Raw genomic sequence first — 25,625 nt, 5'->3', positions numbered from 1 at the left:
AATGGACATAGCTTTAGCTGGAATAGTCACACAGCAGCACTTATGTGAAGCCAGGCTGAATTACAAGTGTCCTTGGTAGACGAAGATTAGATCAATGAATTGTATTATCAGCACACTGTACCGCCCCACTAGTAACCCGATGATGGCATTATATGAGGGGGGAGATTCACCAGCTTATGATCTGGGAAAACAAATAAAATCTAGATGTGCAAAAGAAAATATTTAAACGTTCATCACTTGGAAAGGATTAAACAAGTAGATGTTGATGCTTTCAGGTTGTGTTTATTCACAAATGTTCCTTTTGTGCAGAGTTTTCTTTCAATGTTATATCATTCCATTGTCATACATACAGATCAAACAATTCATTAAAAATGCAATTCTATAATAAAGTTGCAAAAATCAGGTAAGATTGTAAAACATGCCATTTCAATAAAACATTTTGTAGGCAGAACAGAGGAACTACATCCAGTTTTAAAGCATAGAAAAAAAGATCCTTTATTCCAGCGCTACCAAAAAAAAAAAAAAATCTGTTTTTTTTTCTTTAAACTTTACTAGTTAACATTAACATGTTCTGGAAATGCAGATTTTCTGTGCAGATTGTTGCTTTGGCCAGACATGTTAATGATATTTAGAAAAATCTCATCCACAAGCTGCATAGTTTTTCCATGTGGAAATTTACCAGTGGTGTGAATTTTTCAAATCTGCACCTTGACAGATAAGAGGAATGATTTGGGTGGATATTTCCATTGAAATCAATGGGAAAGAAATACACAATCAAATCCTAGCGCTGTGGTTTACCTCTGGATCCACGGCAAAAGCCGAAGAGGCAGATTAAAAAATCAATACCTCCCATCACCAATCTTTTGCTGCTCCTGTGCCCACATTCCTCTTCACCGGCTTCCAGTAGACATGTGTTGGTACTTCATTGCTGGAGAAGGGACCAGTTGGGGAACCAGGGACGCATAGTCTTGGCAGCAGATTGGCAAGAGGAATATTTTGCAATTAGTTAATTAGCTCCGGAATTCACAATCTGCCACAAAATCTACTTGATTTGGTGCAGATTTGCTGCACATTTCTCTGTGGTTCTTTGAAGATCTGCTGTGGAAATTTCATTCAGCAAATGTGTTGTGTGAATCTAGTCAAGTATAATTAAGGCCTGGCTCTAGGTCAAGTGGACCACAGCTGGGATATGGAAGACCTGAATAAGGTGTTGTCCGGTTGCTAAACAACCCCTTTTCAATAGGACCCACTGCGTAAAAATACAAATACTTATCCCTGTGCGGCCGTCGGGATCCAGCGCTGCAGCTCGCTGTGGTCCTGGAGTTTGTTGCGCCAGAAGAGGTCACAGAAAATCAGCGACTGCTACAGCATGATGCTCTTGACCCCCTGGTAGCATGGTGCTCAGGATGTGGGTGTCGATGCCAGGAGAACAGACCGGTGATGCTGCAGCATCTCATTGGCTAAAGCAATCACCTGATTTCCTATGACATCATTTATCACAGGAGACCACAGCGGGCTTCAGTGCTGGATCCTGGCGGCCATGGAGGGATAAGTATATTTCTATTATTTTCACACTGGGGTTCCTATTGAAAAGCTGTTGTCCAGTAATCAGACGACCACTTTTAATAGTGAGAATCATCTTAATATATCATAAATGCATGTGAACTGATCACTCGATTGAAGTTTTTTTTTTTTCACCCCACTACTAATTTCTTGGATGAATAGACTCTGTAGTGAGTCAAATCCTCCTAAGTATTGTTCCCATTAGTGTCACTGGAATGTAGCCAACATCTAAACAAGGGACCAATCAATGGCAGGTTGCTTAGAATGTTATGTCGGATTTCAATAAAAAACACATACAAGGTCACAGACCTCATGAAGGTGATCTACTCATGCATTTACCATCCTGACTGCATGTCCACTTTTATAGATCACAGACTTAATTACACAATAGTGTCTTCCAATAGAACAATCTTTGGTTAAGAAAGAAATTCTGATTAAACGAATGCATAGTAAAAAATTAAGAGGAAAACACTTAATTCTGTGCACGTAAAAATGGGAGCCCGCTATATGTCTAGAGGGTTGTAACCAGGACGGGGCAAAGAGAACAGTCACTGACATCAGGTATATACAACTATAAAAGATGGCTGCATCTCTTCATACAAAAGTGACATCCAATCAGAAACAAGTAGAAAAATAACAGCCACACTTGTCAGTTAACAGGTCGTGTAGTGGTTCCATGTCACCTGTATTCCACAAGGCAGACGTTACACCAGGCTACTAGTAAGGTGGCCATTGCTTCTGCAATCGGTTTCATAACGTTATATTGCTCTATTAATAAGAATGCATAGAACGCGAAAAGCAGCAAGTCTGCAGCAGAACACCTTGTCCCTAAATCCATACCACAGGCCGGTGAACAGTAGTGCCCAATGCCCTCCCTTATGCCATAACAAGGAGCACCATATACAATGGCTAGATTCAAGTTTAATGGATATTTTAACGTCCTCATTCCCTGCTAAAGTGTTTATTGCTATTAGTCCTCAGCATTTTGAAGAGTAAGGCCTTGTGATGCAATGTAGTTCTTATCTTTTTTTCTGAAGTCCAAACCAGAAAACCTAAATGGAGAAGTGTTAAAAAAGTCATGTCTTCTGGATCGGATACTAGTTTTGAAATAAAAAAAATAGTGAAGCCCAATCCGGGTTTGTTTGTGCCCTATTAATGCGTACAGATGGGGGTTCCCTCTTATGGAGTAACCAGTGAGTCTGTGCTGTTAAACTGAAGACTTGCTAGATGCTTTGCAATAGCAGTTAATTATGTTGGTCACAGCGATGGCCAATACCTTTATGGTTAATTTACATTGCTATAGCTGAGGTGTGTGTGCTCTTCAATATTTTATTTGAAGGAAAACCTTCATTGAAAGAGGAGTCCTTTCTACTGCTTGCTACTAAGAACAATTCCTGAGATTATATACACATATATACACAGAGTGATAATTAAGCTAGAGGTGTTCTGGGTTCTCCAGTGTTAAAAAAAACAAACTATGGGGCAGAACCCATGTATACTCAGTAGGGCCCGGGATTATATATTTCTTAAAAAAAAAAAAAAACTGCTGCCAAATGTTGCCACCAGGGGAAGATGTGGCGCTGTTGAAGTGTAAGACATAGGACTACATCACAATTAATGGCTAAGAACCACAGCCATACTTACTCATATAAAAAAAAGGGCAGGTATAAGCAACACATCCCTCAGCAGGCAGACTGCTATACGGAAGAGCATGGTAATTATGGCAGCTGGCAGTGATTTTTAGATCTTTCTACGATCTTGCTGACAAAAAAAGTTTACCCAACCAGGCACATTCAGTCAATGTAAGAGTCATAGCACTGCAGTCCTACTATACCGATCTGAATAACAGATTGATAGACTTCTTTCACCAGCTGCATTATATACACCATACCATTCATGTCCCTAGTGGCAACATTTGGTACTACTTTCTTCTTCGAGAAATCTAATCCCCATATCTCACTGATTATACATACCTACTTTTATTGGTTTCTCCCCATAGTTTTTTTTTTGTTGGAGACTCTGAAAACCTCTAGTTTAATTATCACCCTGCATACAAAAGTAAACAGACAATGGATACAACCAATTAAGCTAGCCTCTTTCATTATTGTGCCGCTACTGCTCCAGCGTTGCATGTAAATGCCCTATTTCCATGTAAAATCATCCTATAGTAGTATTTAGTCCCTTTATTCTAATCAAAGTTATTCTAGTAACATACTTCCAATGGATATTCTGTACGAAGCCTGACATCTGCATAGATTTGTTGTTTGCGAAGGTTTCAAGGCCCACCGTGATCTCCGAGTGGGTAAGATTTTGTAAATGGCAGTGCTTCAGCCTTCTGAGGAAATCTGGATTCATGTTGGACATTGTACACAGGTTACAATGAGAAAGATACATAATGTGTAACGGAGAAGCCTATGTGATTGCTTAGTGTACTTTCTGGTTATGGCAGTATGGATGTAGTCAATAAGATGTAACAACTGTAGAATTTAGTGTTTCCTTCAACTATATTACAAACATCTGAAAAAGGATGGAAAAATGTATTGCTTAGTACTATCCCATGAAGACTATACCTGACAATCTATGCATTTAAAGTAACTAAATGCGTAGATGTGTTCATACTGTAGGAATAAGAATTGCCATATATACAAATATATTAATAGTAGCTTCAATTTACCATTACTTCGTGCATACCAATAATGCACTGTGATGTGCTCCCTACTTTTAGTGGTGGCTGCTTTTGTTTTTATATATAGTTGTGTGCTTAAAGGGGTTGTTCAAGAGTTCAATTCTTAAGAAAAAAATAGCTAACATCCTTGACATGCTCACCTCTTTACTCCCCGCTACTAGAGCATCAGTGCTACAGGGGCAACAGGCCACCTTTACTTACAGGCTGTCATCAATGACACTAAGAAGGGGCACATGACTGCTGCAGGCAATCAGTCATATGCAGTATGTACTGGCATCACAGTGTGGCAGGGATTAAAGAGGGGAGTACAGAGTTTCTTTTTATTTTAGGACATTTGCTGGTTTTTGAACTCTTGGACAACCCTTCTAGCGCACTGGAACAGCCTTTAAAATATCTTAGGAAACAAGTTGAAAGTGACTAAGAGTGGAGGAATGACAAACTGAAAACATTTTGTTGTGTGCATAGATGAACACTGGGATGGAATGGTCAAGTTCACCTCTCCGCACACGGAGATCTAGTCATTGGCTGTTTCGGCTTCTGCGGGACCTCTAATAAGCCTCCTGATGCCCCTCTTTCCAGCTGGCCCCTTGGGCTTTGCAAAGTTTTGCTTATGTGCATGCTGCTTTGGATGCACTTCATCATATAGAAAATCTGATGTCAGTTCATCTCCATTGTCGATCTCAATCTGTGCAAATAAAATGGGAACAGTTAGTTTATAAATTTGTAATATATGTTATGCAGTATCAGAAACGGTAGACAAGTTGCTGTGCACACTGCACAAGCTGAAAAGTAACAGTGTCAGGTTCCTCTTAAAGGGCTTGTCCAGGATTAGGAAAACATGGCTGCTTTCTTTTAAAAACGGCACAGCATCCGTCTATAGGTTGTGTCTGGTTCTGCAGTTCAGCTTCAATGAGTGTAGGAGAACGCCCACTTGACAGATTAAAATCACTGGGAGACGAGTCTAACGGAGGTCGGTGTGGGAGAATAGGGAGGATTGAAGAGACAAAAGGCAACCTGTAAGAGTCAGAGGGGCCGTGACTGGAAAATTATCCAGCCAGCCTCGCAGAAGGTCCAATCTAGTTGTAATACTACAGAACAATACTAGAAAAATTTGTATCAACTGCATCTGCTGAAGAAGTAGTAACTTTCAACAGTGCAAAAGATGGAGACAACATTACCTTTTTAACAACTTCCATCATTAGTTGTTTTTCAATCACATCCAACAATGGACTCTTGCAGCTGGAATACAGCATCCGCTCTCGTATACTGCAGTTATATCCAGGCATTGAGTAAATAAACACTGCAAAAATATAAAAAGGACAAACAGTTGGAATATAATTCTAGAATGCAGATGAGCAGCAGCACTGGCCCTTGTAGAACAATCTGGATCATTCTAGCTCGGCATTAATGATCCATTATCTGTTAACATTTTTATATAATTACATTACAGTCATGGAGGTGCTTTATAATGGACACCAGAATGTTCTACATAACTACTATATGGCTCCATCTGTTAACCTCTTTCCCCTCTGTGATGTACATGTACGCTACTGAGGTGTGACGCGGCCTTGGGAGCAAAGCCTGCTTCACAACTGGTGTGTTCCACTTCTTTGTGACAATCGACACGCACAGCTAACAGCCACAGCCAGAGCAAGCGTCAGTCTCAGCAGTTTGAGATTGCATGGTCAATCCTGAGTGTGATATGTAAACTACAACCCCCTCCCCGGATCATTATCGGACCCCCATGATGCAATCATGGGGTGCCAATGATTGCCATGGCAAGCCAAGGCCTACTGAAGGCTCTCACGGCAACCCAAGGCCTACTGAAGGCTCTCACGGCAACCCAAGGCCTACTTAAGGCTACTAAAGCTGCCATTGTATTTAACCATATTACGCCCTGCTTGGAAAAATTAAAAAAAAAAGTTATGGCTCTAGGAACCCGGGGATGAAAAAAAAAAAAAGAATTGAATGCCCAAAGATGGTTGGTGGTTAAATTAGATGTGAGTGAATGAAAAACTAAAAGGACTACTGAACACATTCTTTTTGTTATCTGGAAAACAACTGAAATAATTGATATTAAAAACAATTGATATTAAAAACAATATAGTACCTATAGAATCCAAGTAATCCCCTTCGTGAGAATGCTTATACAGGAAAAAGTGGTAACGTGCGGCATCTTTTGGGATTCTCGCTGGCAAGTCCTTCACTTCTGTGTATGCAGTGTTTGCCAAGACGATGGTTTCATTTTTTATGTCAATTTTCTGTGAAGAAATAAAAGTACTAATAAGAAGGGTAGTTGAATCCATGACATAGAATGCATCTTACATAGGGCTAACAGATGTGCCTGGAGAGCGCCACAATCAGAACGGACATGTCCTGTATAGGGGCTACATTGGTCAAATAAGGAAATGCTAAGATTAACCTGTACTTTATCGCACAACTGAATGTAAAGCTTTCACTTCTAATAAGCAATTATAGAAAACAGCAGCGATGCATGGATTCACCGACACGCTGCAGAGTTAAAATCTGCATTGCAGGTCAATTTACACTGTGAATGGTTTGATAGCGCATGTCCAAGATAGGTTGCGTTTACAGTTTTTTTTTGTTTTTTTTTTACAAGTTAACATTTAGTGACAGACCATGGACTAGAAATAAAACACGGAATAAGACTCGCCAGTCTCTTATGCTCAGTTTGATACAGAATGCGACATTTCCAGTTAGGGTTAATATGGGTAATGTTCATTGTACACTAAGGTTAATTTCACACAGGCGAGTGGAATATTAGGCTGCTAACCTCGGCCCGATATCACACAACATGTGATTTCCCCGAGAATGCGAGGTGTTTTTGTATCAAAAATATTTTGCATAACTTCGGGGAAGTAGTGGTGTGATGCCGCGGCCGGCCCCATTGCAGACAATGGGTGATGCATGTCCTATCCATAGATAGGACTTGCCACAATTTCTTTCCCACATCGCTCTAGTTTTTCTCACTCGCCATAGCAGCTCTAGTTACACGACAAAACATCACTGTATTGTGACATTTATCATAATCTAAGATTACTGGAGTGAAGCAAGCATCGCTGATATAGCGCGGGATACCAGGTGATCACATGAGCAAGCCCATACAAGAAGCGGCACTCCAACATTATTTCCATTGCCCTTATTGCAGTTTACGTAGAGATAAAGAATTGGGAAGGAGAAGATTAACTATCATTTGTACATCATTCAGTCTGTAGGGAGGTGTAACATTTGCCATTACTGGTTATCTTTGGAAACATATGTGACACCAAGATTATTTAGAAGTGTCTTCATAGTGTAAGAAGTCCTCAAACCGGAGAACTCTGGAACACAATTTTCAGTCATAGTTTTATTTTAGATTTAATGAAAAGTACAGCACTATAACAAATAACACAATACATTCTATGTTCAGTCTATGCAGTCCACTCATACAAGAATCATACCGGTATTAGTAAGGCAGAGCTCACACGGCTGTAATGTGTGCCGCACACGAGGCAGCAAGTACATAACGACACTGCGTACTTGCTGCCAATCGCCATGTACTATCGTGGCGTGTATGCAAAGATAGAACATGCTATTTTACTTGCACACGCATTTCACACAAGGTGTGTGAGCGGCAACATGAGAGCCTATCGCTGATTAGTACAGAGTCTTACACACACAAAACCCGCGCATGTAATTCGCTGTCACCAGACGCTCGTGTGAGCCTGGCCTTAATCTGTAATTACAGCCTTAGTGATAACTGTGTGACAAAGAATTAATGCAGCAAATGGTAACTAAACTGAAGTGTGTGCAGGATGGTAACATATGACGAAACGTGCATTACACACTATATATTATTTTAGGATACACACTATAGCATATAATTGTGGTCACAAACAAAATAAATAATATTTAATATACCGAGTATTTTGGGTACAAATGAGCAAGCTAATACATCAGAGAGTTTCCTACAAAGTGTAGCTAGACTTTCAGATGAATGTTCATGTGTGTACATAAGGAATAATAACTCAGTTTGTCTCCTGCATTTTATTTTACCACTTTTCTCCCTCCATATGCTGTAGCTCAAAATTTCAGTTTTCCCAGAGCTAATGGATGGAGACTAGCTGCTATGATGTGTTCTATAGACAGCACACACAGAAGAGGAGACCCTGCTCCCCCATATAGAGAAACAGCAGCATAGAGAACACTATACAGAAGTACTGAGCAGTGTTCGGAATCCAGCAATGGAAAGAGACCGTAGAAGCAGCAGCATCTCTGTATGTGTGTGTTTCTCTCTTGTCCTCCTCATAAGCTTCTACAAGCAGTAAATGTAACTTGTGGTATTAGGCCATGTTCATACAGGGCACATTTGCTGCGGATGTTCCGTGGAGACCCTCTGCATGGAATATCTGCTTCATTTACAGTAGCAGTAAAGTAGATAAAATTTTCTAAATCTCATCCCCATGCTGCATAAAAAAACAAATTAAAAAAAAAACCTGCTACCGAAATTGATCTGCAGCATGACAATTACAGCAGCGGATTTTCAGTGTGGATTCCACCTCCTCAAATGAGGGGGAGAATACAGCACCAAATTCTATATCAAAATCCACAGCAAATGGTGCACTTTTTGAGATGCAGACCTGCTGCAGAATGTCCTCTGCAGACACTCTGTGTGAATGTAGACTTAAAGCATGGACGTCTGTATATAGATTTTATACATGGAGAGTAATGGCTCATTCGCATGGCTGTATTAACGCTGCATATTTTTTTTAAGCAGTGAATAGAACCCATTGCTTTCAATGAGTTCATTCACATGTACATATTTTTTACACGCTGTCAGCCATTGTGAAAGAATATGAGGCATATCCTATTTTGGTAAACAGCCCAGCGCAAATACGCAGTGAATATGCAGGAAACCTGTTTGTGCAGCAAAACAATGGGCCCTTCTGTATATTTTTCTTGCACTTGTAAATACGCTGCGTATTTACCTGCTCAAAAACCTGCAGGAGAAACCAAAACTGCCAGGTGTGCCTTCAGCTATTGACTGTTCCAGTAATACAACAACTCATATTTTACTCACCAACTGAACATAATTTAGCTTCTTATTCTTCAACTGATCGAGTGCCTGAAACGCATCTCGCTCTACTGGGAATGCAACTCCCTGAATGGTCTGGTGTTTAGCATCTACAGATACCGGTGTATGAGTCTGAAGAATTACATACAATAAAACAACATGTTATTAGTTACAGTATCTTACGTTTTACCCCTTCCTGTGCTATTGACAAGTGAAGGATAATATCATTTCAGCATATTTAGCGTTGTGGATTTTAATACGGATCCACAGCTGATTTCACGCTTCCCCATGTTGCCAATCTGTTACACCAATTCAGCTACGTGTGAACGTGCTCTTAAATTAATTACATAATTAGTTATTACAGTCGATCAATGCCATGTATATACAAATTATAAATTAAATAGAAAGTGAAAGTTAAAAACATTATGTCAACATTTTAAAAATCAATGTTGCTTCCAAAATAAAGTAAACAAGTGGAAATAAATATCTGATAAAACAGTACATGTGTATATATTTGATATGCTGCAATTGAAAAAAGACGAAGTTGAAAATCCTAAAAACTTTCCTCAATTTTGGCGATTGTAATAAATATATGCAAATCATATCAGTCTACTTTCACCACCTAAATAAAGTACAGCATGTGATGAAAAAAAACTAAGTGTCAGGATTACTTGGAGGTGTAATACCTTCACAGAGTTATTCCATGTTAAAGTGGCATACCAGATTTACAAAATTTGGCCTGGTCATTAAGGTACAAACAGGCTTGGTCTTGAAGGGGTTAAACAACGTTGTATACCTCTTCTAATGTTAGAAGGGAACCTGTCATGTTGAACATGGTGTCTGGTCTGCAGGCAGCTTGTTTTAGAGCAGATCGCTAAATACTTTTCCCACAAAACTATATATTTAAATCCCTGTGCTTTTTATGCTTAGGAGTCCAGTGGGCGGTCCCATCAGTGACCGGCAGCCTTTCCTTTATGGCTGTGCCTACAGAACTGGCTGTCAATCGCCAAGTAGTACCGTCCATTGGACCCCCAAGCATAAAATACACAGGGATTTAAATGAATAAAATACAATACTAACTATTTCCACAAAGCTACAAAGTGGAGTCACATTATTATGACCACCAGTTAAAGTCCAAAGTAACCGCCAAGCGCCACACGGACAGCAGCGAGACGGGCTGGGAGTGACTCAATAAGGTGCTGGTGGGTTGTCTTAGGTATCTGGAGACATGCCGACGGCAGTCCATCCTACAGTTGCAGGAAGGTGCGTGGGGAAGGATCCATAGAGCAATCACGACAATCGAGGTGGTCCCTCAATTGGGGTGTTAGAGTGTCAATGTAGGACTTGGAAGTCTTTGTTGTGTTTTTCCAACCGCTGTTGGACATTTCTAGTCGTGTTACCTGTCTCACTGTATTGCTGGGAGATCCCATCTGCTCCTTTGGAAGACAAACAGCATGTACAAGTATACATGATCTGCAAGGATGGACTAATAATCAAGTAACAATGCTGCCATCAGCTCGTGTTCTTCCAACAATAGTTGTAGGGTTTTTTTCTCTGATGTTTCACACCAACATCTATTTGTTCGATGAAGCAGAAAACGTGACCGATTGGAAAAGGCAACGCTTTCCCAATCAGCAGTGCTCCAATTCCGATATTCCAATGCAAATCTAAGCCTTTTCTTCTGATGCCCCTTTGTTAGCATAGGTGCAGTGACCATCCGTCTGCTTTGGAGCCCCATATACAGTAGGGTTCGCTGAACTGTTTTACACACACACCTGGTAATCCCCCGGTTCATTTTCATGATGAGCTGCGCCATTGTAGCAGAAGTTAATCTCGGCCAACAATGTCCTGTGTTGCTCAGCAGTTTCCACGTTGGTTACTCTCAATGGTGCCATTTGTCCACTCAAGATACACTTGCACCACGGTAGCACGCGAGCCGTTCATAAACTGCACCGCTTGAGAAATGCTTGCCACCCTTGGCCTGAAAGCCAATAACTATCCCTCTTTGTAAGTGATCAATTGCCCCTTTTACCCATGACAACAAGTCATATATGAGCAGACAGCCCATCGCACACCTTATATACCTACCAAGTCAGATCACGATACGTCACTTCCTTCATGGGCTAAGAGCTGCCAACGCCAGAAGTAAGACGTGGTCATAATAATGTGACCAGACCGTGGATATAGCAATCTGCTAAGCATCTTCCTGCACTACAGCATGCGCACACAGATCAGATGCATATACAACATGACAGGTTCTCTTAAAAGGTGGACACCTAATCTGTCAGGGAACTACATTCAGGAGGGGATAAATAATGCTTAATGGCCCCAATGCAAAAACTTTACCAGGGTCCCGACTACCAATGAGTTATAATACTGGTCCCTCCTCAGACTTTGTGGGCCTTCTCAAACCGTGGAGTTTCAGTGTGACTGTACCCGTTGCACATCATAGAGTATGACTACACTGCCCACATTCTCTGGGAAGTTTCCACTGCAGCATACCCTTATATTCACGCCCCTTATTACATTATTTGCAATCGTCTTATATAAAAAGAAAGCTTGCAAACAGAAAAATGCAAAGACTGGTTGTGAAAGAATTCAAATAACGTAATATACTCTGCAAATCAGGGAGTCGTATAGCCTGCCTATGAAATATAGATTAGACTGCTGTAAAACAATGTAGCCGGAGCCAATCCATTAGTAAATATATATTAGGGATTACAGAGAAAGCAGCTGCGTAATGCCAAATAAGGATGTCATAGAAGGGAACCCTGATTGGGATCTCCCACTACAAGCCAAAAAGGTTGGGTTTGAGATATCCTTGTATTTATTCTATTTAGCGGTTGGCTAAACCAAATCTCCTGCATTTTCTCCCAATACAGAATACATCTTACCTCATTCAGTTTGATTTGCCGCAATTCCTCTTCTGATGCAGTAAGAGGGGCAGGAGCCGATCTGCACACCAAGTATTTATGGTACCCATTCAGCGAAACGTCTTCCTGCACACAAAAACGACATTCAGTGGCACAAAGGACTAACAGTTTTGCTGAAAAACAATATTTCTGCTGACGTTTCCCTTTCTAACATGATTTTCCAGTGTAATCGCTATGAGCAACATTTCTGCTTTTATCAATGAGCAGAACACAATTCTCTCCTTCTCTGACATGAAGCCAGAATAGTTCGTGTTTTGGTTAGCTTGGCGCTTCAATGTATTGCATGGTTGGCCATTCGTGTGCGTGGCTAGCATGTAACGCTACATTTACCCTGTAGTAGAAATGTGTGTCTGACCATTGCTTTGCGCAGTGACAGTTGATCGCCAGGGGTTGGAGAAGCCAGACTGCAGCTGACCGTCGTCCTGGTCACGTTATAAAGGGGTTTCCTTTAATATATAACTGGAATCCGTAACATTTTCAGTGCTGTATTCAACTGCTGAAATGCTAAAAATCATAGCAAGAAAAGCACAAAATCTCTGTGTGCAAGCAGATAGAGTAATGATCCTTACTGGAAAAGCAAGACTCCAGCAAGAAAAAGAGTTAAGTTAAAAGGAAAAAAAAGCCCTCCGTTTTCTGCCTCCTGCTATACTTTATACAATGCTGCAGTAACAGGAACTACAGTTTGACTATATGAGAAAGGTGAAGCGCTGAGCGAGAAGCCTGCAATGTCTTTCAGTCTAAATGCTCTGCACGAGCGCTGAGGACCTTAGCGGTGATATTAAAAGACTGTCAGTCTGTGTAAAAGGGACATTAGTCTCAATGAGCTGGTTCTTAGCACTTATGTTTTATCTCCTGCAGGTTCTTATCAGTTAGTTTTTGACCACAACAAAGAGAAACTTTGTCCTCATAAATTGGCTGATAAAAATGGTCAGGAGAGGAGAAAGTAGAAGGAAATTAATCCCTCAGTCTAGCTTCACTGACAGATTACATTCTGAGACTTAAGGTCCATTTACACACAGAGATATCTTTCAAAAGATTGAAAGATCAGCGATCATTTTGCATAAAGTGCTAATAGGCACTAATTGCTATTAGTACTTTATTAGCTTCATTTGCATGCAAATGAGCTTCTGGGAGCTGTTACAGAACTCAGCAGGAGGTCTGAGCTCTGTAATTAGCTCCATTGTTCAGTCACAGCTCCCTCAGCACCATGGACAGCAAACACAGCCTGTGGTCTTGCTTATCAGCTGTTCTGCTGAAGGATGGTTTTTAAGCAAAACTGAACACCATGCTTCGGCCGAACAGTAGAAGATGGGCACATTTCAGGCCCTTTTAGACACAATGATTTTCGCTCAAAGCTTTCTTTTGATTGATAATCGTTGTGTCTAACTGCATTGACATCCTGCAGTTTTCGTTAAGCCATCGCTGATCTTTCAGCATGCTGAAAGATCAGCGATCAGTTATCAGGAATTCACAGCGGGATAAGGTGATACTATTATTTCAGCTGTATCCCGCACCCTGAAGACAGGCGGGGTATGAAGAGCACAGCCGTCCAGCTGTGTTCTTCATCCCCCACTCAGAGCGCTCAGCTGTATAACACCCGGGCACTCCGAACAGAGAACAGCTGGATGCAGAAGACAAGCAGCCCTGCTAGAGGACCTTATCACATTGTGCATGCGGCATGTTATATAGTAGTGGGTGACTGAAGGTTATATTTGTATGTACACACAGCAATCCTATACCTTTTTTTCTTACAGGATCCAATCTAGTTCTTCGAACAAAATATAGGCCTCTGATTACGCCCATCATGGACTCTCTTCCCACAATACTATACATTAATCTGCTCAGTGCCTCCTAGTCTATGATGGCTGCCCACAGACTGACAAATTGACTTTAAATAATGCCCAGCCACTGCCCTTCCTGGTAGTCAGCAGGCGGTAGTCATCTAATCTGCTGCGTAACAACAGGTCTGTCTAATGAAAGGTTTCTCCAAGCCCTACGCCAATGACCTGGCACCAAACTGTGCCCTTCCCTAGCGCAGGCACATAAACCTTTTTAGAAATATTCATATTAGTGGCACCTTTACCATGTCAGTATACAAGCCTCTAGAAATATAACAAGAGCCAAACACACCGGCAGTTAATTGGCTAACAATTTTTTTCATAAAAATACAGGTTAGGCGCAGCCTAAATATCATTCAGCCGCAGTCACGTAGACAATGCCTGATTATAATGCTTTTACAGGCTCACCTATGCTGTAACAATTAAAATAATCACTTTATAACAGTTGTCAAGTAATAAAAGTTTAAACAGGGTTTCTTAACTCTATGCCCCAGTTTGAAAAGACGAGAGCCGTGCATTTCAGATCATGAAGGATGAAGCACACAGCGAGGGTTAATGAGAACATCCATTCCTTTCCCGTTACAGCAGTACTAAACTATTCTGCTTACAAGGAGCGAAACGTCTAGCTACACTTGCCATCCTTCAATGAAACAGATTTTACTGACGGTCCTTGTACTCATGGGAGGGTCACTGTGCCGACCACAGACGTCTTTATTTTACTATTCAATATTCAAGCTACCATGCTCAACAATCCTCCTTCCGAGCATGGGAACTGAATTCACAGCAAGGAAGTATTGGGAAGAGGGAATTAGTTAAAATCCAAGTGTCCAATAAAAAAGGACTTTCATATTACACAGTTATATACTGTATTTAGTATGGTGGAAAAAACTCCTCCACCATTGTCAACCAGATGAACGAAGATCTGAATGAAGGGAAGGAGAAGGGTTAGAGACTGATCAACAACCCAAAAACACAACAGTAGCTTCAATAAGACAATAGAAATAAGCCCAGTTATCCATAATTCTGTCCCCCAAAAAAACAAAGTCACACTTACTTTAGTTGTTCCAAAAATTTCATCTTTTATGTGTCCACCACCAAATTCCTTCTTCACAGTCGCCCGAGTAGCAGCATACAACATCTTTTGTCGTACCTAAATGATCCCAACATATAAGACAGTGACCATAAATTAGATAAAACACTGATTTTCTATTGTGAAAAAGGATTATATTTCTAAGGCTCAAGCAAACATAATAAAATAGAACTCTGCTGTAAAATATAGAGAGTAAACTCCAAAACAGCTGTATGTCAGATGAACAAACTGAGTGAAAAGACACCGGGCACAAATGTATCTTCTTCACGTATAAGGATAAAGTCACGGGGGGCTTGTAGTCATAATGTTTTGTATGTCACTTACATGTGAGTAGTCTGGAGACCAGGCAATGAAGATCCACTCATAGCCCTGGGCATTCTGAGAATCCAACCGATATAATATATAACAAGGCTGCTTATCTTCTAATAGTGGCAAGATGAACTTATCGTAGTCCCTTTCCCAGGAACTTGCTGGCTTTTCACGAACACTCACTATCAGTTGCTCTGTGAATAATCAATTTACAAGAAAGGTTTATATGGCCATAGACACGAGATATTAAAATGGCTTAAAAACACAAATTATATATCTTACTACAACTGGTAATAAAAATTGAGGAGGGCAACCAATTGAGGAGGTCTAAGCAATATGTTAGCAAACTTCCATAATTTTATTTAACAATGGAAGGACAATAGATGTGATGACTTAGAGGAGTTAAGGCTCTTTTACATGCAACAATTATCACTCAAAATTTGTTCAAATGGTCGAAAGTGAGCGATAATCGTTACATGTAAACGCGGGCAGTTGTGCCCTATTCGTTCAATTGTCGTTTACAGTCGACATAAAAACCATCCCTTGGCTGTTCAAAAGACTTTCTCAACAGTGTACTGATTGTTTTTGCTTTGCTGAAGGAGAATGGAATATGCGGGCCAGATGTTTGCTCAGCTGAGCAAACTACTCGTGGAGGAAAATGCAAATGATTAAAGCCATTATCTGTATGTGTAATTTTATTCAAAAATGTCGGCAGTTCATTCATAATTTGTTCAGTCGTACAGTTGTTTAAGTAATAATGGTAGCGTGTAAAAGGGCCTTATGTCTGCTATGTTCTATTGGTCACAAACAAACTCCCACATGAGCATTTTCAAGAAAATTGCTGCCGATGCCTAACCCATATTTCACCAATCGATAACTGGAAAAAAATATTTCTCTCTCAACTTATCAGGATCATTTCCTGCGTCCTAATCCTAAGGACTAATAGACGAAACTGCAAGCTACCCATAAAAACCTATGGAGAAGAGAAAGAGACAGACAGACACATGCTGATACAACTAATAGTAAGTGTTTTACGGTTTCACAGCTACTGGGATTATATCTACACCACTAAGTACTTCTCTATAATGTCCTCCATGCTGCTGTGGCTTGTCTGCATGTGAGAGACGGAGATAGGGGAGCAGGATCTCCTCTTATATATGAGAGGACAGCCACACTTTAAAGAACCTCCTGGTCAAAAAGACCCTCTCATCACATTAGAGACTGACTCTTTGATTCTAAGGCTGAAGTCACATGGGATGTATTCCCGACAGAAATCTTGCGGATTGGCTGCAGCGAAAAACCGTGAGATTTCCGTTGGGAAAGCGCTGCTTCAAAACCCGCGACACTTAGCCGCGAGTTTTGAAGCAGCTAGGCCGCACGTTTCTCTGTTGCGGCTGGTGCCCCCCGTAGGGGAGAGCGTGGCCGCAACGGGAAAGAAAAAAATTGACATGCTTCGGCCAGGGAATACGTGCCGGCTTTGCCGCGATGGATTGGCCGTCTCATGTGGATGAGATTTTTGACGAATCTCGCCCACATGGTTGCCTAAAACCGAGATTAGCGGCCGCAGCGAAATTCCGGACGGAATTTCTGCGGCAAATCCGCCTTGTGTGCATGCAGCCTAACAGTAAAAAAAAAACAAAAAACAGAGGATCTGCACATCTTACAGCAGAACTATGTACATTCTCCAATGATTGGCTTCAGCAGCCACATCTCATCGGTATACGGGCATCAGAGATGTTACTGTGGCAGCCATGTAAACAAAGACTGGCGGGAAGGATTGGAAATGCTGATAGATTGAACCGGTAAGTATAGCGTATTTTAATATTTTCTTTCCCATTTCCTGCATTGCACTCATTGCTTCACTATCTCAGACACCCCCTTTAAACCATCCTTTGTTTACATCGTTGGGCGTCTTCAGAAAACTGGTAATATTAGCAAGTGAGAATAAAGTGGATTGCTTTTGAAATGTACTTTCCAGCACTTCTCTAAATGAAGCTCACACAGACATTTTAGTTCCATATTCCCTTCCAGGTTTTCCTCTAACCCAAATAGTATTGGATTATAACAAAGGGAGACAGAAGAACCTTCCCCTTTGCAGAAATGGAAGGGAATATGGATATGGGACAACACACACACACCTACACACACACGAATGACAGAGGTCTACAAACCATCCTCGATGTCCAGTTTCAGTAGCCTGTATTTTCCATTTCTGGCTTTGGCAAATGTTTCTTGAACATCTTCACTTGCTGTCAGTAAAAATAAACAGGTCAGAAACGTTACATATTCAATACTGGACACGTTTACATTACTTTTTAACTGCTTGTAATTTGGGCCAAAAAAAATCATTTTTTAAATAGGTTCTTATCAAATGTTTTGGACTATTGGGCCTCTGAAGCCTGCAAGTATTCGAATACACAACAGGCTGCAGAACGGCAGTCAGGAGCAAAACCATCAGATTGGTTGTCTAAAGGCTCAGTCTCCAGCCCCGCACTCTCCTCTTCTGAACTCAATTAAACCCAAATGAAAATTCAGGAGATTAAAGTGAGAGAAATAGCTGATAGGACCGCCCACTGGACTCCTAAACATAGAGAGAGCAGGGATTCAAATCAACGAAATACAAGTTATATTGAAAAATAAACAAACTGTTACAAAGATACACAAGGGCAGGTAAGAACATCCCTTTTCAGCCCCGTCCACAGGCGTTGCGGTATCCCGCGGCGAAGCTCTGCCACCGGAGCCGCTGCCCAGGAGCAGGAGCCGCCGCTGAATCTCCACCGGTCAGCCCTATCTGATAGATAGGCTTACTGCGGAGAAGTGGGGCAATTCGCAGCATGCTGTGAATTGCCCGCCACGAGCGGAGAATCACAGTGATTCTCCGCTCGTGGACAGTGTGTCGGCGCTTTCCATAGCAATGCTATGGAAAGCTTCAGAGGGCGTGATTCACCGGTGGTTTACCGCCGGTGAAATCATGCCCGTGGACAGGCACGCTTTAGCTACTTTATCACCTACCACGTATTTGGGAGGGGAAGGGGGGGCCCACTATTGGAATGTGAGAAGCTGGATCGTCGTATCAATGAACTGACCACCACTGCGGTCGTTCTGACCAGACTATTAGGAGGTGTTGGGACCAGTGGATGCATGAGGGCACACAAGGTGACCGGACTCAGGATGCCTTCAACAGATGACCAGAGAGGATCATCTGACAAGCAAGAGCAGCTGCAACTATTTGACTGTCCGTCATCCAAAGGCTGGTGGCACTATCGTTACAGACCCCTGTGTCTGTCGGAACCATTTCCAGTTAATTGGCTGAAGGTCAACTTGGCCTCAAGGCACCTATTACATGTACTGCCTTTGACACCCACTGTCGCCTCTATTTGATATAGTATCGTGAACGACGAAACTGGATGGCAATGGAGTGGAACCAGGTTGTCTTCAGCAAAGAATTCAGGTTTAGTTTAGGCACTGCCAATGGTCATGTTCGTGTCTGGAGACTTAGAGGTGACCACCTCAATCCTGCTTTTGCTGTAAGGGCAGCAGACTACCTCCACTACTGGTGGAACATCACATACAATAGTCGGCCACCCTAGTAGTCGTACAAGTACAATGACAGCTCAGCGATATGTTCTGGACATCCTGCAGTCACATGTGTTCCCCTCTTGGCAGCTTCCAAGAGGCATTTTCCAGCAGGATGATGCTCGGCCGCACACACAAGGGGGTCACAGGAGTCTCCACAACATTGTCACACTTCTGTGGCTGACGGTCACCAGACTTATTGCCAATAGAACATGTATGGGATCATCTGTATGGGATCACCTGTATCAAATCTTGTATCCAAGCTAGAGGTGGTACAACAGGATACTAGAGCCTCAATCTTTGCCCGTATCACATTTTGTATCCAAGCTGGAGGCAGTACCACAGGGTACTAGAGCCTCCAAGCATGCCTGTATCACATCTTGCATCCAAGCTAGGGGCAGTACAAGAGAGTATTAGACCCTCCATGCCCACCCGTATCACACCTTGCATCCAAGCTAGAGGCAGTACAAAAGGGTAATAGAGACTCCATGCCCGCCTGTATCACTCCTTGCATCCAATCTAGAGTCAATTAACAGGGTACTAGACCCTCCATACCCACCCGTATCACACCTTGTATCCAAGCTAGAGGCGGTACAACAGGGTACTAGAGCCTCCATGCCTGCCCGTATCACACCCTGTATCCAAGCTAGAGGCAGTACAACAGGGTACTAGACCCTCCATACCCACCCGTATCACATCTTGTATCCAGGCTAGAGGCGGTACAACAGGGTACTAGAGCCTCCATACCCACTCGTATCACATCTTGTATCCAGGCTAGAGGCGGTACAACAGGGTACTAGAGCCTCCATACCCACCCGTATCACACCTTGTATCCAAGCTAGAGGCGGTACAACAGGGTACTAGAGCCTCCATGCCTGCCCGTATCACACCCTGTATCCAAGCTAGAGGCAGTACAACAGGGTACTAGACCCTCCATACCCACCCGTATCACATCTTGTATCCAAGCTAGAGGCAGTACAACAGGGTACTAGAGCCTCCATACCCACTCGTATCACATCTTGTATCCAGGCTAGAGGCAGTACAACTGGGTACTAGACCCTCCATACCCACCCGTATCACATCTTGTATCCAGGCTAGAGGCGGTACAACAGGGTACTAGAGCCTCCATACCCACTCGTATCACATCTTGTATCCAGGCTAGAGGCGGTACAACAGGGTACTAGAGCCTCCATACCCACTCGTATCACATCTTGTATCCAGGCTAGAGGCAGTACAACAGGGTACTAGAGCCTCCATGCCTGCCCGTATCACATCTTGTATCCAAGCTAGAGGCAGTACAACAGGGTACTAGACCCTCCATACCCACTCGTATCACATCTTGTATCCAGGCTAGAGGCAGTACAACAGGGTACTAGAGCCTCCATACCCACTCGTATCACATCTTGTATCCAGGCTAGAGGCAGTACAACAGGGTACTAGAGCCTCCATGCCTGCCCGTATCACATCTTGTATCCAAGCTAGAGGCAGTACAACAGGGTACTAGACCCTCCATACCCACTCGTATCACATCTTGTATCCAGGCTAGAGGCGGTACAACAGGGTACTAGAACCTCTCCTCATGCGTTCAGTTTTCTGTAATAAATTCTCCTTTTGCGCTGATATTGTAATCCCATACTTATATCAACATTACAGTCACACAGAGAAAGTCCCATTAGATTCCAACAACTCCTTCTGGGTGCTTGATTTTTTGACAATGAGTATTATATTAAGCAGTCCGGCATTAGATGCTGAGGAAGTCCGAGATGGCGGACCAGTGTGACTCACCCCGAGGTGCAGGACAACCTGCTGGTCTGAATCACGTGTGGCATCATTAATAGGTTGTAAGCCTGCATGGTGCACTACACGTATCAGTGGCACTCAGCACCCTTAGTATGCCTTATCTATGTACAAGCATAATACTAAGCAGCCTCCCCCCCCCCCCCCCCCCCCCAGTATGCGGTAGGTGTGTGAGTGCCTGTTCACCAGTACTTGCCCCTCCTGCTCTATAACATGCTGCCAACAGACTGCAGACGGCTCCAGTTACATGAACGGTCTACAAAGGTTTCATATCTGCAGTGGCCAATATCAGGCTCACTTCCTAGCCAGATGTAATACAGTAATGGTACAAAGTCCTCAAGTGATTTATTACATGAAGATTAATTGATCGGTGACAAGTCAGGTCTCCATTTATTTCTGACCTGCTCTAATACATAACGTTCAGTCTATTACTTCGCCTCAGAGGCAATGTACCCAGCTGCACTGTCTATACAATACATCTTCTTGGTGCAAAGTGTTCCAGCAATTCAGCATGCGACCCATCAGGTCCTGTAGGCACAATAAGTAAGTTATGTCACAGGACAGGGGGGGGGCTGAGGGTGGTCTCCTTGTACTTCCCTGACTCCCTGTTCACTTCGGTCACTCTGGGAAGTCTGCGAGCGACACTTACAGCCCGACTCCCCAGCGAGTGAACAGGGTAAGTATAGAGTCACCCCGGCCGTCACCTTCCCTGTCCTATAACTTAGTATATGCTTACAGGATGTGACAGGGTGACACCGTATAATGACTGGTGGCCACTAGCCATGTTGTCTGTCCCCTCCCTTCCTTGTAAGGAGATAATAGCAGGTCTTGCAGCATGATATCACCGCTGGAATGTGCAGAACATTGTGCCATGTTTACATATAAAGCAGACGGAAGGCATAACTTGTTGACAAGCATGGCCACACGTGAGAGGAAGAAAGCGGACAGGTCTCCGGAGGGGTAAAGCCCACAGACTGCGGACTGCTCGGCGGAGGGGTAAAGCCCGCAGACTGCGGACTACTCGGCGGAGGGGTAAAGCCCGCAGACTGCGGACTGCTCGGCGGAGGGGTAAAGCCCGCAGACTGCTCAGCGGAGGGGTAAAGCCCGCAGACTGCTCAGGGGAGGGGTAAAGCCCGCAGACTGCTCAGCGGAGGGGTAAAGCCCGCAGACTGCTCAGCGGAGGGGTAAAGCCCGCAGACTGCTCAGCGGAGGGGTAAAGCCCACAGACTGTGGACTGCTCAGCGCTCATACTTCAGTCGTTACTATTTATTGTACTCAGGGGATATCCTAGCAAATAATTTAGCCATAAATAATAAATGTGTCATCTGAAAATGCCCTATTATGTCACATTTTTGTGTTAAACATATTTAAGAATTTTTTTTTTTTTTTTTACACTATCAGTCACAATCCATATTTTATTTTAAAAAAAATCCTAAAATCCTGCATTTTTCACACTGGACACTGAACCTAATACTAGCCTGTCACTTCAGGATCTGTAGAGATGGCTTTGTGGCCGTCATCTCATTAATGGCCCGTCTACACAAAACTATTCGCTCAAACAAACAAGTCTGAGTGATAACCATGATAAGCATGCACTGCAAGTGCAAAAGAAATAAAAAGAGAAGATTGCTCCATATGTAAGTCTTCACCATTGCTGGATCGCGGCTTGTCGTTCCATGTAAACGCTCCCCATAGAAGGTGAAGCACTAAGCGAGAAGCCTGCGATACAGCGGTGAAGTCTGCCGGGCTAAACACTCTGCACGAGCGCCGAAGACCATAGCGGTGAAGTCAGCACTTGTGCCATCGTTTAGCCGACTGTTGGCCCATGTAGGGCCAATAACCTTACAGGCAGGATTACAATGACAGGTAACACCTTTATGTAGATCCACCATTCACTATGGGTATAAGCTGTGACTATCCTCTCCCCCTCTCTGCACAATGACCCCCCGCACAGGTCACACAGCATGTCTAGTACAGTCTCCCATACAAGTCAATGAGTCCCCTGCTCTCCATTGTGTGATGACCCTTGAAGCTGCTGTAGAGCGCATCTTCTAAACACTGTTAAATGTATCTCAGGCCAGATGAGCGCCCCCCACAGTCATGTACAGACAGCAGGATAAGCAACATCTACAATTAGATCATTAAAACACTAGAAAAATAGAATATGTTCCTCTATCTGGTTCTAAAATTAAAGAAAAATGGGTGATTGAGTCCCTTTAAAGGGAATAAAGTTCTGTGCTCCCAGGAGCGGTTGTGCTGACTTGTGTGACCGGTGTAGTCCGCTGGGTGCAGCCGAGAGCAACGGCAGGGAACGGAAGGACAAGTGTCATATCCCCGGACCCAATGCCCCCCAGACCCGATGCCCCCCTATTCTTGGACCCCATTTCAGCTCCAAGGAGACCATAACTCTAGTTTACAGTCCGTGGCCAGCACACGGCCCCAAATACAGTAACATGCCGGAGGACCAAATTCGCTGATGTGACAAAAGATGACAAGTTGTATAAGGACGATCGGCCATAATGGTGGTGACTGTTAGGTGACAATGTCCCAGATCCCCCTTTCCTGCAGCCCATTACGGCAGCAGGAGGGGTCGCCGCTAATGAGGGGTAAGGATATGGCGGTGTGCAGAGTACAGCCCTGCTGTGCAGCCGCAGCGGTGTAATGTGACAGCTGAGGCCGGGTCACAATACGGTCTGGCTGCCTCCGGTTACACGTGTGAGCGGGGGTCATGTATCACCCGTGTCATCTGTACACGGCCGACACATGGGGGGTTATCTACAGCCTGGCATCGGGCACACCACTGCTGCCACACACTGGGGTGATGCCTATGAAACTCCCCTTTAAAGGGGTATTTAAAGGGAACTTTCCCCAGAACACCCCATTTAAATTAGATCACCAGTGACCCTATCCAATCTGCATACAAACACCGTCCATCAGGGGTGTCTGCTGTAACACACATGTAGGAAGCCCCTGAACATGGCGCAGACTATTATGACACTGGCATTCTATTCCTCGCACACCAGCTGACATTACTGCTGAATGGGACCATGGGGCGGCCACACTACACCCTTGCAGCCGGCTAGTACACGAGCCCCAATGACGGACAAGACACAATACTATACATCCCATCTACAAGCGCACAGCACGGCGTCTGCACACACTGCGCGGTTTCCATGCGGTCCGGCTCAGCGCAGCATGCTTTGCTGTGAACACTAGCCCCCGGCAGACCCCCCGCCGCCAAGAACTCACCCTGGATGCCGGTCTGGTGGGACATGGTGAGGACTGCTGCTCCCGATCCCCGACCAGGAAGTGACAGGAACCGGCCGGCTCCCGCGAGACACACGTCATCCGCCTGTGCGCGCGTTACTAGGCAACGGAGCCGGCTCCAAACACCGCGCACACCCTGCGGCAGGCACAACATCATGGTCCGTACACTGCCCCCTGGTGGAGGAGGCTGGATACAGGAGCCAGCAACAACAGCTACTTGTGTAAGGAAATTATAATACACAAGACTCAGGCAGGGTCTCCCACCTCCCGTCCTCAGGGACCCCAACAGGTCATGTTACCAGGATATCCTTCAATAAAAACCTCCGGGAACTGTTCTATTTGGTTGTTTCATTTCATTAAATGTTTTTTCTAATACTTCCAACAGTTTCGGCAGGTTTTATGCAACTTACTGATTGTTTCCCAAACACCAGATAGAGCGTGTCCACAACTCTGTATATACAAGTAGCAATTTGTGTGTTTTTATTGTTATGGTGTGTGGTGCTATTCAAAATGCAGCATGCTCTATATATGTTGTTTTTCTTCATGGACCTCAATAGTTTATTTTTTGTACCATCACATAAACCAGAGTAGTAGGGGTACCGTAGGGCTCCTTACTTATACCAGAGTAGGAGGGGTACCGTAGGGCGCCTTACTTATACCAGAGTAGTAGGGGTACCGTAGGGCTCCTTACTTATACCAGAGTAGGAGGGGTACCGTAGGGCTCCTTACTTATACCAGAGTAGTAGGGGTACCGTAGGGCTCCTTACTTATACCAGAGTAGGAGGGGTACCGTAGGGCTCCTTACTTATACCAGAGTAGTAGGGGTACCGTAGGGCTCCTTACTTAAACCAGAGTAGTAGGGGTAACGTAGGGCTCCTTACTTATAGCAGAGTAGTAAGGGTACCGTAGGGCTCCTTACGTAAACCAGAGTAGTAGGGGTACCGTAGGGCTCCTTACTTATACCAGAGTAGTAAGGGTACCGTAGGGCTCCTTACTTATACCAGAGTAGTAGGGGTACCGTAGGGCTCCTTACGTAAACCAGAGTAGTAGGGGTACCGTAGGGCGCCTTACTTATACCAGAGTAGTAGGGGTACCGTAGGGCGCCTTACGTAAACCAGAGTAGTAAGGGTACCGTAGGGCTCCTTACTTATACCAGAGTAGTAGGGGTACCGTAGGGCTCCTTACGTAAACCAGAGTAGTAGGGGTACCGTAGGGCGCCTTACTTATACCAGAGTAGTAGGGGTACCGCAGGGCTCCTTACTTATACCTGAGTAGTAGGGGTACCGTAGGGCTTCCTACTTATAGCAGAGTAGTAGGGGTACCATAGGGCGCCTTACTAAAACCAGAGTAGTAGGGGCACCGTAGGGCGCCTTACTTAAACCAGAGTAGTAGGGGTACCGTAGGGCGCCTTACTTAAACCAGAGTAGTAGGGGTGCCGTAGGGCGCCTTACTTAAACCAGAGTAGTAGGGGTACCGTAGGGCTCCTTACTTA

General features: G+C 43.6%; 1 protein-coding gene across 1 annotated transcript; it reads right to left on the bottom strand.

The window, feature by feature from the left end:
- Window positions 1-262: 262 nt before the first annotated feature.
- On the bottom strand, window positions 263-24,190 carry TWF1 (twinfilin actin binding protein 1). The gene is made up of 9 exons (XM_066591725.1): window positions 24,116-24,190; window positions 17,665-17,742; window positions 15,509-15,687; window positions 15,149-15,244; window positions 12,218-12,322; window positions 9,330-9,455; window positions 6,360-6,510; window positions 5,428-5,549; window positions 263-4,934 (listed from the first exon to the last, which is right to left on the bottom strand). The coding sequence occupies exons 1-9, from the start codon at window positions 24,138-24,140 to the stop codon at window positions 4,764-4,766; spliced, it is 1,053 nt and encodes a 350-aa protein (XP_066447822.1). The 5' UTR covers window positions 24,141-24,190; the 3' UTR covers window positions 263-4,763.
- Window positions 24,191-25,625: the final 1,435 nt, after the last annotated feature.

This window comes from Eleutherodactylus coqui, chromosome 2 (assembly GCF_035609145.1).
Source record: "Eleutherodactylus coqui strain aEleCoq1 chromosome 2, aEleCoq1.hap1, whole genome shotgun sequence".
Lineage (NCBI taxonomy): Eukaryota > Metazoa > Chordata > Amphibia > Anura > Eleutherodactylidae > Eleutherodactylus > Eleutherodactylus coqui.
The sequence above is the reverse complement of the archived record's forward strand: the minus strand, read 5'-3'. Positions and strand labels throughout refer to the sequence as shown.

What these genes read in the sequence shown, in the direction of transcription:
- TWF1 (XM_066591725.1), bottom strand. Translation starts at nt 24,140, where the DNA reads ATGTCCCACCAGACCGGCATCCAGG. An exon ending in CCACCAGACCGGCATCCAGG is followed by an intron (nt 17,743 to 24,115) that starts GTGAGTTCTTGG and finishes TTTTACTGACAG; the next exon opens with CAAGTGAAGATGTTCAAGAA. An exon ending in GAAACTGGACATCGAGGATG is followed by an intron (nt 15,688 to 17,664) that starts GTTTGTAGACCT and finishes GATTATTCACAG; the next exon opens with AGCAACTGATAGTGAGTGTT.